A 16098-nucleotide genomic window follows, 5' to 3' on the forward strand; every position below is an offset into this window, starting at 1 on the left:
TCTCTATCTCTGTCAAATAAATAAATAAAATCTTTAAAAAAAAAAAAAAAAAAAGAGAAAGCTTTAAAGAACTTTAAAGTAGCCATCCTTGTGGGTCCTAATGCAAAGTAACAAGAAATGAAGGGACTAGCCAATTTAAAATAAAGAAAGCAAATATATTTAAAGATTAACACAAATAATTTGGTTAATGTATATAAGGACAATTTTCAGTTAGTACATTATAACTTCATATATGGTTCTGTAATTAAGAAAATGCCTCAGAATCACAGCATTGCATTTATTACCACAGAGGAGTCCAATATTGCTTGTAATAGAGCATTATAAATGGAGCATCTGGCACACATACTTCCTAATCACTTGCATTTAGCTGCAAACTACTGGTGAACAGCAGCTGCAAATTATAGTAACATTTTATGTGCAAAGATGTTAAAAACAGAAACAGTCTATAATGAGCATATCTTAATGTGTTTCTTTTGGGGGCCAATTCCATTTGGGAACAATTTGGGATAGAAAAAACTTAATCTAACTCTAAATAGTATGCTAACCTCTTATTGCAAATTTTCCACATAAAAGACACTATTAAAACTAAAAATCAAACAATCCAAAAACTTTCTTTTTTGAATTTCAGTACATATCCAGTTTTCAAAACATGTTTTTTTAAGTAAGTAGAATAAGTAGAATTATACTCACTAGTAAAATACTGAAGACAGCAAAATAAAGAAAGGTTAAAAGTCTCGTTATAGCTGACATTCCTATGATGTAACTTTGTTTCCTCCAAAGGGAGGAGATCAGCAAAAGGGAAAAATGAGAAAAAAGCCAGAGCTACAAATGATGCCAGCCAGTTCTTATATTACAGTTTTGGATCCAAGATAGAGCTACACTAAAACTTTCCTTCAGAAAAAAATAAAATAAAAATAAAAAATAAATGCAGACTCCAGGAAACTGAGGAAACGATCCAAGGATGAGATAAAATAAAGAAGAGAAATAGAAAAGACTACAATATGATATTAGCAATCAATATTATGAATTAGGAAATGTGTAAGGCAATTAGGTAGCCCTATTTTGCACATACATTATTATGTTAAAGAATTTCTTCATATTCCCTCTGAAATAGAGACATTAACAGCACAAATACACTCTCAAATCCATTCTCTTTTTAGGCATACATGTTCCCAGACCAATTTGGGCATCTGTTTAATGTCTTCCTTTCCTAATAAGGGAATTTTTATCATAAGACAAAAACTTATTCAAGCAGTTGCTCAATCTATCAAATTATTTATGATTCTCTGAAAACAGGTATCATAAATAATAATAGAAATATATCTCAGTTTAGAAAACAACTATTTTCCCTGAAAAACTATGTAAAATAAAGTTTAACTTTTCTTTAAAAACACTAGTAGAAGCTGCTATTTACTTTTTAAACCTTTCTGGGAGTTTAAAATATTATTTGCTAAAGCAAATAACTGTATAATATGTTTTTACAAAAACAGATTTTTCTCACATTGGATTTGCCTTCATCTGTGCCACAAGTAATACATGGTAGCCTGTTTTAAATTGAATTTTACAGAAAGTAATCCATAACATTGTTTTTTAAATTAATTTTAAAAAATGGAGGAAGTTACTTATTTTAAGTTCAGGATATATTTATTTAGAAATGGCCAGCATGTCTAAATGGAAAAGTATGTAATAATAATTACTATGAAATACATATAACCACATAGAATACAAAGTTTATTTACATCGAACTTACCTTGATATAACACATAAAATAATCAGATAATTAAACCAAATACTATGAAAGAATAAGTGGCTGATTTAAAAAAATAATAAACAAAACAAAAAGCTGAATGCAGCGCAAGTGGAGCATTCATATTCTTCTGACAAGTTCACAAGCAGCCTTTATTTTGACACATGAGCCACACAACTGCACATGGGGATGCCATTGTTGTATTTAATAAAGTATTTACAAGTTTAATAAAAGCTAAAGAGTTACATAACATGGGAGCTAAGGAAGCAAATGGCGTATGTCCACACTCCAAAGAATTTGTTAAATTTTGTTTTTGGCTTAAGCAAAAGCTCAGAGAACAAAGGGTTTTGCAAAGCAGATTCAGCAGACAGGAGCCAGAAACAGTGGATATTTTGGCGCATGCTTGGATCAGGTGACAGTACAGACTGAAAACTATGGCAGCTCACTGAAATGGTTACAGAAAGTAATGGCCCTAGATTCTAGGTGAAAGCAAGGCAAGCATACAGTAGGGAGCACTTCATCACAAACTAGGAATTGAATTAACAATAATTATCTACAACTGTAAGCAAGAAGCCAAAGGATGAATTTGTTGGCTACTAAATTTAGGGGTTATTTAATTAAAATAAAATTAAAAATAATCAATTTATTTAATATTTAAAAAATTAAATTTATCTTCAAAGCCTATATTATATTTATGCCACAGATGAGCCAGAGGATATTCACGTAGTAATGACTCAGCCTAATTTATATAAATGAAAATTCACAAATACCATGGTATTTAATCCTATAATAGAATTTTTAAAGCTTAAAAACTGTTAACTGTATTCTTGTAAGAAACACACTAGTTGAATTTGAATTGTTTTATTCACTCTCCAAAAGTCAAAACTGAGGATCTACCATACTCTTCTATAAAAGGCAAAACAGAGTCTGGCTTAAAAATTTATGGCAACTATACGTGCCACTCATGAAACTGGATACAATTTAGTTATTTGAAGGATATACAGCTGAGATGTGAAGGTTGCAATTAATCAACATTTCAGAGACGTCAAGAAAACAATATCTTCACTTTAAATACCATGCTCCTCCTAATAATCTATAGAATTATTTATAATCCTAAAAAAACCTCATTTTAGGAGATATTAAAATTTATTTATTACATAAATTATATTTCATACTATATTATGTCTTTCTCCTATGGGTCAAAACTCTTCATAGATAATATCACAAATCTTTCTTTTTTTTAAAGATTTTATTTTTAAGTAATCTCTACACCCAACATGGGGCTCAAACTCACAACCCCAAAATCAACAGTCACATGCTCCATCGACTGAGCCAGCCAGGCGCCCCACAAATCTTTTAATATATCCTTTTATTTGTAGTCCTGAACTGGGCTGTAAGTCAATACCTCACTGATGCTTCTTTTAGAGGTAATGTCTGCACACTTTGGTTGGCATCACAATTAATTCATTTTACTACTGTCACTTTTCTAGAGCATGGCCATAGCTTGATATCTTGCCATCTTTTTAACATTTTATCTTATTTCTGAAATGCAGGTGAAACTGGTAAAGATTCCTAAAATGAAAGTAAATGCTTATATCTCAGAAAGTAAAGAAGTGAACAGCTCAACATAATATGCCTTTATAAAACTGAATTCCTTTGAGATTTTAGGCAATCACACACTTGCAACTAAGAAACACTGACTACCCAAACTGTTCAATTTAATTCTATTTTTACATAGCTCTGGAAGAGAATAATTCTGCCCTTGAGAAACTTTTAATCTGACTTAAAGAAAAAAAGGAAACGGATAATTATTCAATCTAATTTTTAAATAAACAAGAGGAGATCAAGTGTGAGGTGGGCTCAAATAAACATTGTTAATACAATGATTATCTTGTCAATGGATATCATAAGAAAGCCACATTCTTAAATACCTTAAAGTATTATTCCAACACAAAACAACTTTTTGAAGAAGATAAATTTCCCTTAATGAAACAGAAATCAGAGAGTTCAGGTTCATGTATACAATCTCAAACTAGCTGGGAATTCAGTATCAACCTAGGAAGAACAGTCCCATCATAGAGGAAATGATGTGCAAATTCAAAGCAGACACCAAGTTGCAGTAATTTGAGATGTTAGGATGGTAGCTGGGATATAATCCATGTTATCTTCACATATAATCCATGGAGTCTTCACTATTTATAAAATTAGTCAGATATATAATTACTCCTTATCTGTGAGATTTCCCTCTTTATATATATAGAGAAAATTATATATTACATTTACATGTCACTATAACAGTGTAATTAATATCCAGTTATATTAGATATATATAAAGAGTAAAATTTCAAAATTAAGGATATTACATATCTGACTTTTTTTCAGATAATAAAGAATGGACAGTAGTCAATATCCAGTTACATTATATATAGACAGAAAATTATTTATTACATTTATATGTTGCATTACATATAAAGAGAAGCTCACACATCATACATGGTCTTCTGAACTCTATATACCTACTTCCTAAAACCCTTATTAAAATTCTTAAAACCGGGGCGCCTGGGTAGCACAGCGGTTAAGCATCTGCCTTTGGCTCAGGGCGTGATCCCGGCGTTATAGGATCGAACCCCACATCGGGCTCTTCCGCTGTGAGCCTGCTTCTTCCTCTCCCACTCCCCCTGCTTGTGTTCCCTCTCTCACTGGCTGTCTCTATCTCTGTCGAATAAATAAAATAAAAAAAAATCTTTAAAAAAAAAATTCTTAAAACCAAAAGCTGCTTAACTACTTTAGGCTTAGTTTTGCACATCTGCTCCTGAGTACCTCTCAGATGTAGTAAAAATAACTGCTGGGATCATCAGTAGAATTCAAGTTCCAAGAAAGCCTCTCTCCATTTAACTACTACTATTACTACTACTACTACTACTACTACTACTACTACTACTACACACACACACACAGCAAAATAGTATAAGAAATAAGCTAGACTGGGTGTATAAACAGGTTGTCTGCCTGGCTGAACAATCATGTTCCCTATCCCCAGCATCCTGCTCAAGACATGGTAGGCACACCACAAACACCCACTGAATGAAAGATTTTTACTTAAAACTGAAAAAAATTTAGATTATCAGACTGAAATGTGTATTCTATAAATATTTCCTCACACATCAGTTAACTCATTTTGTTAAAATAAAATATGTTTAAAGTAATAATTATACTTATTTTTCTTGGGTTTTAATTATTAATTTTTGACCCTAAAGTAAGGTAAATTTTCTAAACTATAATTCATATGACTAACAAAAAAGTAACATTTTCTAAATTCAGACGACTAATGCAAACCTTTCCTTAGCACTAGCAAAGCTTCATTTATTATAAGACTGAGAAAATCTTAAGCTATACTCTAAAATCTACAACTAAAATAATAAAATATAACTTTTAAAAATATTCTCAAACACAAAAGAAAAGTTATCTAGTCTTAAACAAGCTGCTTTACTAACTCAGTATTTAAAACATTCACTCTCAAAAATATTGTCTAAGTTTGGAAGCTATTTCAAACTAGCATTTTTTTCAAAACACATTATATATCTACTGACTTCCTAAAAAATACCTGAGCTCACATGTATCCTACATGAAAAAAGAATAACAAGTTTTTCTCAACTACACTGAGACTACACAATTCTTAATTAAAAATTATATCCGTAGGCTATCCAGAAATACTTTCAGTGGTAAACTCAGAATAAAGAAAAGGAAAAAAAAAAAAAAAAAAAAAAGCATAGTCATTTAAGAAACAATGAGCTAGGACTTTTAAAATCTACTCTTTAAATATTTTTACAACTTAATTTTCAAATATACTTGGGTTTCCAAAAGATAGGATTCAACTGCTCACTGGGATTTTAGACTTGTAGCTACGTGGGACAATCGTAATCCATCTTTCTCTCTTTCTCTCAGCTCAAAGTCGCTAAGAGACTGTTTGACCTGCCACATTCTACTAATTACCAAGTCTTGCTGATTTTACATTTTAAATATTACCTAAATTTATGTTAAGAGTGTAAGCCCTGAAGCCAGAGTAGTTAGATTCACATTGTAGCTCAACAACTTTCTACTTTACTTTGGGAAAATTGTTGTGTTTCATTTTGCTCATCCACAAAATAGGAAAAATGCCTATCTCAGAGCTGTGTTTTGAGAATTAAATGACATGCTACCATAAAGCACTTGGCAGAGTGCCTGGCACATAGTAAGTGCTCTATAAACTTTAGCTCTCCTATCAACACCAAATCCTAGGTCACTTATCAGGCCAGGAGTATTGCAGTCAACTAACTGCCCACCCTGTCTCTAGGCTTGCTGCCTTTAAATCCATTCTCCATTCTATAATCAACAATCTAATAGAAATGTGACCGTGGGATATACCCTGTCATTCCTATGCAGCCCGTTCCTGGCATGTCACACACAAGATCTGCAAATACTGCTTCCTCCTTTCTAGCAGCAAGATTCTTCTTGTCTTTCTCAAAGTCTGTTACCAGGCCAGAAACATAAGCAAGATAAGAAAAGGTAATACTGTAATTTTAAAATAAATTCTCAGATAATTGAGTTTTCTTCTTCCTGTTCTATAAAAATATTTTCTATCACTGTAGTTAACACAACCTAAGACAGCAAAGCAGGAGAAAATGGGAAACACACACAATAAAAAGCTGAACTAACAAAGACATTCTGTATTCAATGGCAAACAATAGGTATGAAGTAACTATGTAAAAATCATCGAACAGGTAATGGCTAGGGTATTGTTTTACAATGCACTAACTAAAGTTTCAGAACTACATTCAAAGGATGGAACAATATGCCTCCAAATACACTGTCTGAAATATAAAATCTATGTGAATCTCTTACATATCCTTCAAACTGAACTCAAGAATTACCTCTCCAAACTTCCCTGCCACAGTTAATCACGCCTTCCTCTTTAATTCTGTATCTTTTATCACACCACACCACACCACACAGTAACCATTAACATATTTTTCTAACCTCCCAGAATATGACTTTTGTGAAAACAGGGTGACTGGCATCTTTACACACCTATCATGTAGCAAACTGTATGGCACAAAATAATTTCTAATAAATGCTTGCATGATAGATCATATTTCATGAAATACTATTGTGTGATAAAAATGTTTTCCTATATCTTTCCATACTTTAATGTTTCTGAAATAAAAATGTCTAATAATTAATCAATCTATTTAATATGGTAATGTTTCTTTCTCTTTTCTCTTGGAAAGCTATTATTAAATTGGTGATACCTCACATAATAAATGGTGTCAGAGAATCCAGGAAATACAGTATTGATGAACAACTGCTAACATTAACAATAAAATTATATCAACAATAATTTTTCTTACTGACGTGGCCAATTCTTGTTTTTCTATGGTAATACAGGACAGCAATGACTTATTCCCTAATTATGGAGAGGGATACATAAATGTTTCGAATATATTTATCAAATATTTAAGAATTTTTATATTTCGGAATTATCACATTCTTTTTCTTAACCTAATATCAAAATCAGCCTGATCTCTGAATATGTACTGTTAGCATAAAGATTCTAATATCTCAGTCAAAAGCACAGAGCTATGAGAACATTAAACTGAAAAGTGTCATCTTTGATATTCCTGTAATATTCTGTAACTTATATCAACCTATTTTTCATATACTCACTACCTGACTTTATTTTAAATGATGGCAAGATATACTGCTTCCTTAACCATGTTTCTCCTTGCCAAATTCTGCAGTTCTGCTTATGGGGGACAAATTATTATATCTATAAGATTTAACTACTTTTCTACTTTCCAAGACTGTTCTTTCATCTAACACACATTTCACCCTAAACATCTTTGCCCTGACAATGTTTAAACTCCTTTAATTATTAATGATCAGTCTATTCCCAATGTCTTTTTCTTACATAATTAGGCTTTCTCATTTCCTATACACTAACTGCCTACATTTTAAAAATATATTCTTATTTTCATTAAATGACTCCAGCAGGGTATTTTTCTCACTAAAAACCTAGTATAACACATTATATTAAAAATGATTATTTTAATTGTAATCAATGTGATAACATGGGGGCAAAAACTTTGATAGGAGATAGAGGTAATTACCCTGAAGACTTACCAATTGATGTCAGTCTAAATCTGCAAAGGTTGGACCTGATCAGATTGTTTACTAGACTGAACTTAGGTAAATCTGCATGATGAACATGAGATACTGCATAGTCAAACATGCATTACTTACATCAGAACTTACATCCTGGACTCGTAAGAACAAAAAAAGTTTACAATATTGAAAAGATTATGGGATATTATCTAAAATGCTGAGCCTCTTGGTGTTTTTGTTTTTCTATAAATAGATCTATACTTTCTGACACAAAGAACTGGTAAAATCCTTTAGGAAAATACCAGCTTCTGATACTGAATCAAAATGGTTCTATTATTTAATTCCAAAAATAAATATCATAAAAATTTACATATTTATATTAAAAGAATATGCTTTTATCAAAAAGAAAAATTGGCTTTGACTCTAAACCACATCATCAGCTGTAAAGTTAGTTTAGTTTCTCTAAAAGCTACAAACTATACCCACATGTAAAATTAATTAAAAGGAAAAATTATATTCTCACATGGAAGGGGAAAGAAGGGAGTTTATGAAAGCTGTTAATTCCCCCAAAATCTGCTCTTACTTACCAAATTTTGAAACACTTCTGGAATTATAAATAAAAATGGTAACAGTTACACTTTTATAGTATTTGTAGAATACTAAATATATTATATTCAAATCTAAATTAACATTTAAACATACTTTAAGCTTATCAAACTAGCCATTTAATACTTATATTTAAAAATTAACATTTCTTTAATTGTAAAGCTAACACCGATGTCATCTACCTGATATGAAAAAACTGTCCAAAGTGTAATAAATATAATTTAAATTTAGGTTTCTGAAAGTTAATCACCTAACAAAAGCCAGTTGTAATTTATGGTATTTCTATGGTTTTGGTTAATTCATTTTAGTTAACACATTTTTATATTTGCATTTCCATGGAAACTGTAAGAGTTAATAACATGTACTGCAGAATGTATCTGTATAACTGAATTGACATTAAACCTATTTAACCTAGAACATTTCTAAAAACTTCACTGAGCTGCCATAATTTTTGTCAGCATATGTAGTACTGAATGACCATCAAAATACCTGAATTGAAACTATTCCAGTCTAGCAGTTTGTAAGATCTTGTGTTACCCATAATTCCGACAAAGGCTGAGTTCAAAACAGCAAATTAGTAGATCAGTTTTGGTGCAGAATAGTAGGAAAAAAACAAAAAAAACTACAAACAAGAACACAATTGACAATACCACTTGACAGGAACTGGAAAGACACAGACAGCAGAGTTAATAAGAAGTAGAAATAGAGAAGAAGGAGCATGCTATCATAATCTAACATTAACTGAAGTCTAGTTATTTAAGATAATGACCTTGATTTTTAAAACCACCCCATTCTTTTCCTTGTTGCTTAATATTTAACAAAGGAGAAAATTCTAAAAGAACTAACTCCAAAATAATAATCCATAGTTAGCAGGTGGCAGTGGTTTTAAAATAAGATTTTATTCCTTCTACACTCAGTATAAAATGAAAATTTCCCATATTCACTAGACAAAAAATAGCTGCAAGATTCATTTGAGAGTGCAAATACAGCACTTTTAACAGCACATGCATCTCAATCCATCTTAAGTTTCTCTCAGCAGAGTAACTCAGTGTCATAAAATTAATACATCATCATCATAGTAGATGCTAATTTAGAGGGCTTTTTTAACATTCAGCTTTTTTCAACAAATTAAATCTTTTTCATAAATAATTATTTATGAAACATTAAGAACATCAATAAAATGTTCTTAAGAAAATCTTCCTTTTTTAATGCATAATACATATATAAAACCCAAAGAATGTGATTTTTATATCAAAATAATGTAATATTGAAACCATTAGAATATATAGTTGATTTGTATTTAACTGAAAATAAAACAAAATTAAAATATAACTTATGTATCATTAAAAGCATTTATATTCATACGCCCATAATCTTTTGGGAAATAAGTACATTAGTAACTGAGAATTCCTACATGTGAATTAAAAAAAAAATTCTGAAAGAGGAGGAAAGAATGAGAATGGATAAGCTGATAGTTACAATATACAAAATGTATTCTGTAAAAAAAGATTCCTGTAGTCTTCCCTGGGCCTGGATTCTTACATTTCTCACACTCCTAGAACAAACTGGCAAGTATGATAAACCCTAAAAAAGAGTTTTTTGTAAAAAGTAATGGGATTTTAAATACAGCTCTCTACTTAAAACTTAAATTAAGTAACCCTTGTTTGTTCTCCCAGACTCTATAGCTTACTCAGAGTACGTGGAAGCAACAATAAAATCAAAATGTTTTCAGTAAACAGAAAACATCACCAACAGTTAAATATATTTCTAAAACCATTTTGGGGGCTTATCAGTGAGCACCATCTATCAAAATATTTGAGTCAATGGTCCAAAGAAACGCAGGTAACAAGACTTGGGTCACGCAGTTGACGTCAGGTATATTAACTCAGTATTTCCTTGCACTTTCCAAATAATTCAATGCAGAGTCTCCAATGTCTCAATACATTAAACTGGCATCAGTCTAAATACGCCTTTAATTACTACAGAATATACAAATACTACATGAAGAAAAGATCTTAAATTGAGCAGAAAAAATAAGGAACAGCAGAAAAAAAATAATAAACCAGAGAAGAAAAATAGAAGACTAATGCTTAAAAGATCTATTTGTTCAGCTTTAAGAGTTAAATAATCCTAGCTACTATTTCTCTTCTGAAATCTCGTTCAAGCTCTGGGAAAAATTCCATTCTGCTTCTCTGGAATTATTAACTGAAAAGACATCAAACCGCAAGGCACAGATTAAATTTTTTTTAACTTAAAAGAATGGTAATGTTCTGTATCCTCCAAATCACTATCTGCAATGTTTTACATAAAATAATTGCAAAGCATTTTACTCTTTTTGTAGTTGTCAGTACAAGCCTCAAGGTTATTGGAAGTGACAATTTAAAACTGTCAAAAATATGTATGTGTCGACGCCAAATAAGAATACTAACATAACTTCAGTTTTTTTAATATATCATCAAAATAGTAAGTGACTTGAGCAAATCACTGGGAATCCAGTCAATGAGAGATGCAAGAACACACTCCATACGAAAAGTTTCTACCACACTTACCATGCTTATTTTGGATTTAGAAAAACCATCAAGGCATTCCTAACCCAAGGGCCCAAAATTGAGATTGATTTGATGCCTTTTTTCTTTTATGATCATGGCCCCATGTTTTTAAGAAGTGAGCTACTATTCTTACTTGTTCACTTATATAGAACAAATAGCTTCAGAAAAGAAACCAAGAATGCACAGACAGCACTATTTTTTTAAATTCTTAGACACTGCACAATGTTCATGATTACATTTCAAAGGAATACTTCTTTTAGGAATAAGGAAATTACTAAGATAATCTACAAAGAGTTACTGCTAGTGAAAAGAATTAACATCTTAAGATAATGGCCACAAATGGTCAAATTACAAAATTTGTTATCTGCCTGGGTCAAAGAAAAGAACTGACTGAATAGTTACCTAAGAATTCCTTCAAAGTGATGCCTTGGCCAAAAAAATGAATCAAGATTTGTTTCTTTTATATAAAAAGCTAACCATAATATACTTCTACTTATCTGATTATTTTTAATTAGGATTACGGCAAATACTTAGAGCAATGTACCAGTTTATACTTTCTTTTTCAATTCTCTTTTCGGCTAGATTTAATTTTTTTAATTATAAAAATCAGTTCTAATAACCACAGTTTAAGTAAATGAAACACTGAAAACAAACTTCTAAAGAACATACCAGGATTGTGAATACGATCCAAAAGCTTCACAGAGCGCGCACTAACAACACCCCCAACATGCACAAGAAATCCAGGAGGAAATGCCGTCAAGGTAAAAAATGGAAATTCCTAGTAGAAAGAAAGGGGAGAAATATAACTGACCACGTGTAAAGTACAAAAAATTTGCTTGTTAAAAAGCCTGATCCCCACAGATTATATCCATACTATGAGATATGAATCCTATCCCTTAACAAAAGGCTACCAGTTCTACATTACACGTGCTTGGTAATTAAATGTTTTCTTAGCTGTTTAGAGTTCCTAATCCATTTTCCCACATATATCATGCTACACAGAATCCAAACACTCTTTTTATCAATTCTCAATGAGAAAAAAAGGTTCTCAGAGTTTCGATTTGAACACTTTTCCTTCCTCTCAATCTCCTACTCTGAGGCAAATTCACAGTGAGATGTGGGGATTCCCTTGCCCTTCTACTCTGAGTCTACTTCTCAGTGGGGCAGAATTCTCCTCACATACACACACCCAATTCCAGGCTACTGGTAAAGACTCTGAAGGCCTGGTGTAAGAGATCTACAAGAACGTGGGACTGAGGGAGGAACGAGAGAATGAGCAGTGTGGGTTAAGAGATTCAGGGAAAAGCGAAGGGCAAATACCAAGCTGAAGTGGGTAGAGAATCACTGTGTAAGATTATCTACTCTATCAACACCAGGGCAGCTGGAGAAAATTTAAAGTACATAAATGTATGTTAAGGAAAAGGGAGAAGAATGTAAATGACAGCAAGGGAGGAAATAAAATTCCGCAAGTTCTTCCAAGTTTCATTCTCTCCTTCTCTGTCAAGAGCATCAATCTCATCAATTTGGAGGTAAGAGAGAAATGGGAAAACAGAGAAAGGAAATTCACTGAAATAGCCCCCAGGAAGAAAGGGGAGCTCCTGTGGCTCTCCAAATATAGAGGCCTCTCACATTACATAAAGTTATGTGCAAGCAAGAAAAATTTAATATCTACCTCATCTGGCTGTAAGATTAATGTAGCTCACTTAACCAGAAGTCACTTACCAGTAGCCTCAGCTATTCAGAACATAACTGAGAGCTGGAAAATAAGCAAAACAGAGCTCTCAACAGTCAAAAGAACTGTTACACTTCCAAGTACTAAAATTTATGTACTTGATTCATAAAAAATCCCTACAGATCATATCCATACTATGCCATACAGCAACTATAAATATATAATTTTAGGAACATATTTTAAAGTCTAGCAGTATCTTTTTTTCTGGACCATAGCAGTTTAAATGCAGCAAATAAAAGCTGAGAGATAAAGACATACAGAATACTACTAGAAGCAGGCACATTAAAAGCAGCAAGATTACTGACTGGCTGCTCAAAGCATGGAGAATACAAACTCACCAAAGCATAATTCACAAAGCATAGCAACTTGGAGTCATTTAGCACAAAGGCAAACAGTACTGCACACTTCAATAACCCATGAAGATACAGAATAAAATATATAGAGAATTTAGAAATAAATTCAGTTAGACTTTAAAAGTAATATTTAAATTAACAAGGGTAAGAAAAACCTAGGCTACATTAAAAAAAAAAAAAAAAAGTAAAAACCAATCCGTGGAAATGGATAGGTTTGGCCCAGCTGACAGGCAAAAGGAAAAAAGGGAGAGGATAGGAGGGGAATTTCACTTACAGGTATTATAAAATGTTTAATCAAAATGCCTCCTTAGTTCCACCTGAATTTTTTAAATGTAAGTTTTAAATGAGAAATAGACCAATATTTCTTTATGATTTTTTTTTCAATTTTAAGTACACGGTTTTTAAATTTCCTCAAAATACTGAAGCATAGTAGAAAAAAGCACTTCACATTAAATCTTTATACTTAAACATTTTAAATATTCTGGACAAGAGATACTGAAAATTTTTATAAGCTAAGTGGAAAGCTGTACTCCCTTCTGAAACTGAAAAATAAGTTAGGTAAATTCACATATTGGAAAACATCTGCATATAAGAATCTAGGTAGGTATAAAAATTAACCTAAATGATTTCTCTACTTGAGATTCTGACTCTTCTCCCCAAATTCCAGAAGACGGGATAAAGGGACAAGAGGGAAAGCATCATACTAGAGTTAGTCGTCATAAGCAAAAAAATAGGGGAACAGCTGCCCAAAGAGGTAGATGACCACTCTGCCAACTTAAACTCTGTCCTACATGTCCAATCAGCCACCTACTTTAACACACAAAATTTAACCTGGAGTACATAAAAATGGCATGGTTATTCAACCAAAACTACATCCTCAGAGAACTCTCTCAGAAAAACTGGCTGATTCCTACTGCTAAATACCTCTCATCTCCACACTCATCACCAGTGACTGTTAAATACCTCTCGTTTCCACCCCCATCACAGGGTGACTACTATGAAGTTCTTACAGAGTGCCAGACCTCCACAAAGTATCTTAAAACGATGCTAATTTATAATCTTTCCCATACCCTAACGTGAGAGTCAAGAGGGCCTAGACTCTATGTGAGCAACAAACCTTATCAACTGGCTTCTTGAAATTTCTGATTAAAACGGTGAGGCAAGGAGTTGCTTTTAATCTCTAGTCTATCATTATACCTGATGAATTTATAGGTTCTCTTCCATTGAAAAGAACAGCTTCCTTAAGATCAGCCAAGCCCAACCTGTTTCCAATGCCTAGATGAGAATTTCAGGGACCACAGAAGACATTTTCTCTGGAAAGTCCTAATATTCAAAGTGCCTTGCCTTGTGGTACAACTAGATAAGAATTTGTTGACGTTTTGACTATAAGCCAAGTGCATGCAGCATATATCTATTTAACACCATGTGTCCAAAGATGGGCTAGTTGGAAAATCTGGGGGTACAACGGGAGTAATTTTTTAATATTTAAATGGAATTTTTCTTAGAATACATTTAAATAGTTTATTTTTTCAATCAAATATTCTTTTTGCTATCCCAAGAAACAAGAGTCAACTTTCTAGATAAAAAAACTCCGTGCCATATTCCTAATATGATTTATTATATAATTTTACCCCACTATTAAAAGCATCATAATTATCAAAAGAGTTGGCTTTATACTAATGTTTCCAAAGTGTGGTCCTCACTAACAGGTATTTCACATGGAAGACTCCACCGTAAAATTTATTTGGGAAATACTAGGTTAAACCAAGTCAACTAGGTTTCTTTATTGAAGAAAAATATACATCCCAGCATCTGAAAAGTTTCTTACAAGTGAAATAAGAATCATCTTGAAAAATAAATCTATTTGCTTTACATCAATACTTCAAGGTGGAACCTAAATCTAATCAAATTTTTATCTCTACATCTTATCTCCTAATCATCTGACACCTATCACCAAAATCATGCCAACCTATTTTTCACTGATTTTGTGAAAGAAAAAAAATAACACTTTTATTTTTGAGAACTGCTACTTGAAAAACCCATTAAATAAAACATGCTGGACAAAGGTTCTCTTTTCCTCAAAAAATAAATAAATAAATAAATAAATAAATAAATAAAGCCCTACAATTTATGAAGGGTGGCAAGGGGTAGAAATGATTATTTTAAAAATGAATATAAAAATGCTACTAAGTATATCATATGTTCACCTTGATCTAGTATTCAACTTGGCAGAGTTAATGCACATCTGAACACATATGGGGAGAATTCTTCATACTTCTGTACAAATTTTTTCCCAAAGCAAAGACATAATGGCAACCACAGGTGAATGGGAAAGCTAAAGATGATGCTTGTTCTATTTACTGTGCGCCCTGGATAGAGAGGTAGTCTCATCAACTCAAGTAACTACTGCAGGGTTAGGTAACATAAATATATCGCCAACTCAGATTTTACAAGGTTGCAAATGAAAACTATAGTTCTCCCACATCTTTACTATTAATTCCATAAAGATTATCTAGTAATGTATACCCAATGTGATAATGTGTCCAAAACTTTAAGAATGTTTAAAAGTGTATTTGAAAACATAAATTTTATCCAACTAAATCTAAAACAATTTTTATTGATTAGTATTTTTCTTCTTTTAAAGCTAGATGTTTTCAAAAGTTCTTAATACAGGTAATAAAGTCACAGGCACAAGAAACAGGCAAAAATCTCATATCTCATATCAGTTTTTCTGTTTCTGTGAATTCCAGAATGATAATTACAAGGAAATACTCCTAGTGTAAGGAACTCTGTAGAGAATGTAAAACTGGGAGTGGGAAGGAGGTAAGAGAATTCTGGCCTAAAAAATGGTAAGTGAACAGGCATACCTTCACACTGACCCTTTTCTCTGTGTTTTCAGTGTCTTTCTGTATTTGGTTTTAATAAATGGTCCCAACATTTAAGTGGGCTTTTGCATGACAGTAGCTGTTA

The 16098-nt window shown here is 32.1% G+C and overlaps 1 protein-coding gene across 18 annotated transcripts in view; it reads right to left on the minus strand.

Annotated features, from left to right (window-relative positions):
- C2CD5 (C2 calcium dependent domain containing 5) overlaps positions 1-16098 on the minus strand; it is a 93916-nt gene that overhangs the window by 41020 nt on the left and 36798 nt on the right. For all 18 annotated transcript variants that reach the window (XM_057318788.1, XM_057318787.1, XM_057318786.1 and 15 more), the window contains one exon: positions 11713-11821. In XM_057318788.1, the coding sequence (XP_057174771.1) occupies positions 11713-11821 (109 nt within the window). The remainder of the gene's footprint in view (positions 1-11712; positions 11822-16098) is intronic.

This window comes from Ursus arctos, unplaced genomic scaffold, assembly GCF_023065955.2.
Source record: "Ursus arctos isolate Adak ecotype North America unplaced genomic scaffold, UrsArc2.0 scaffold_26, whole genome shotgun sequence".
Classification (NCBI taxonomy): Eukaryota; Metazoa; Chordata; class Mammalia; order Carnivora; family Ursidae; genus Ursus; species Ursus arctos.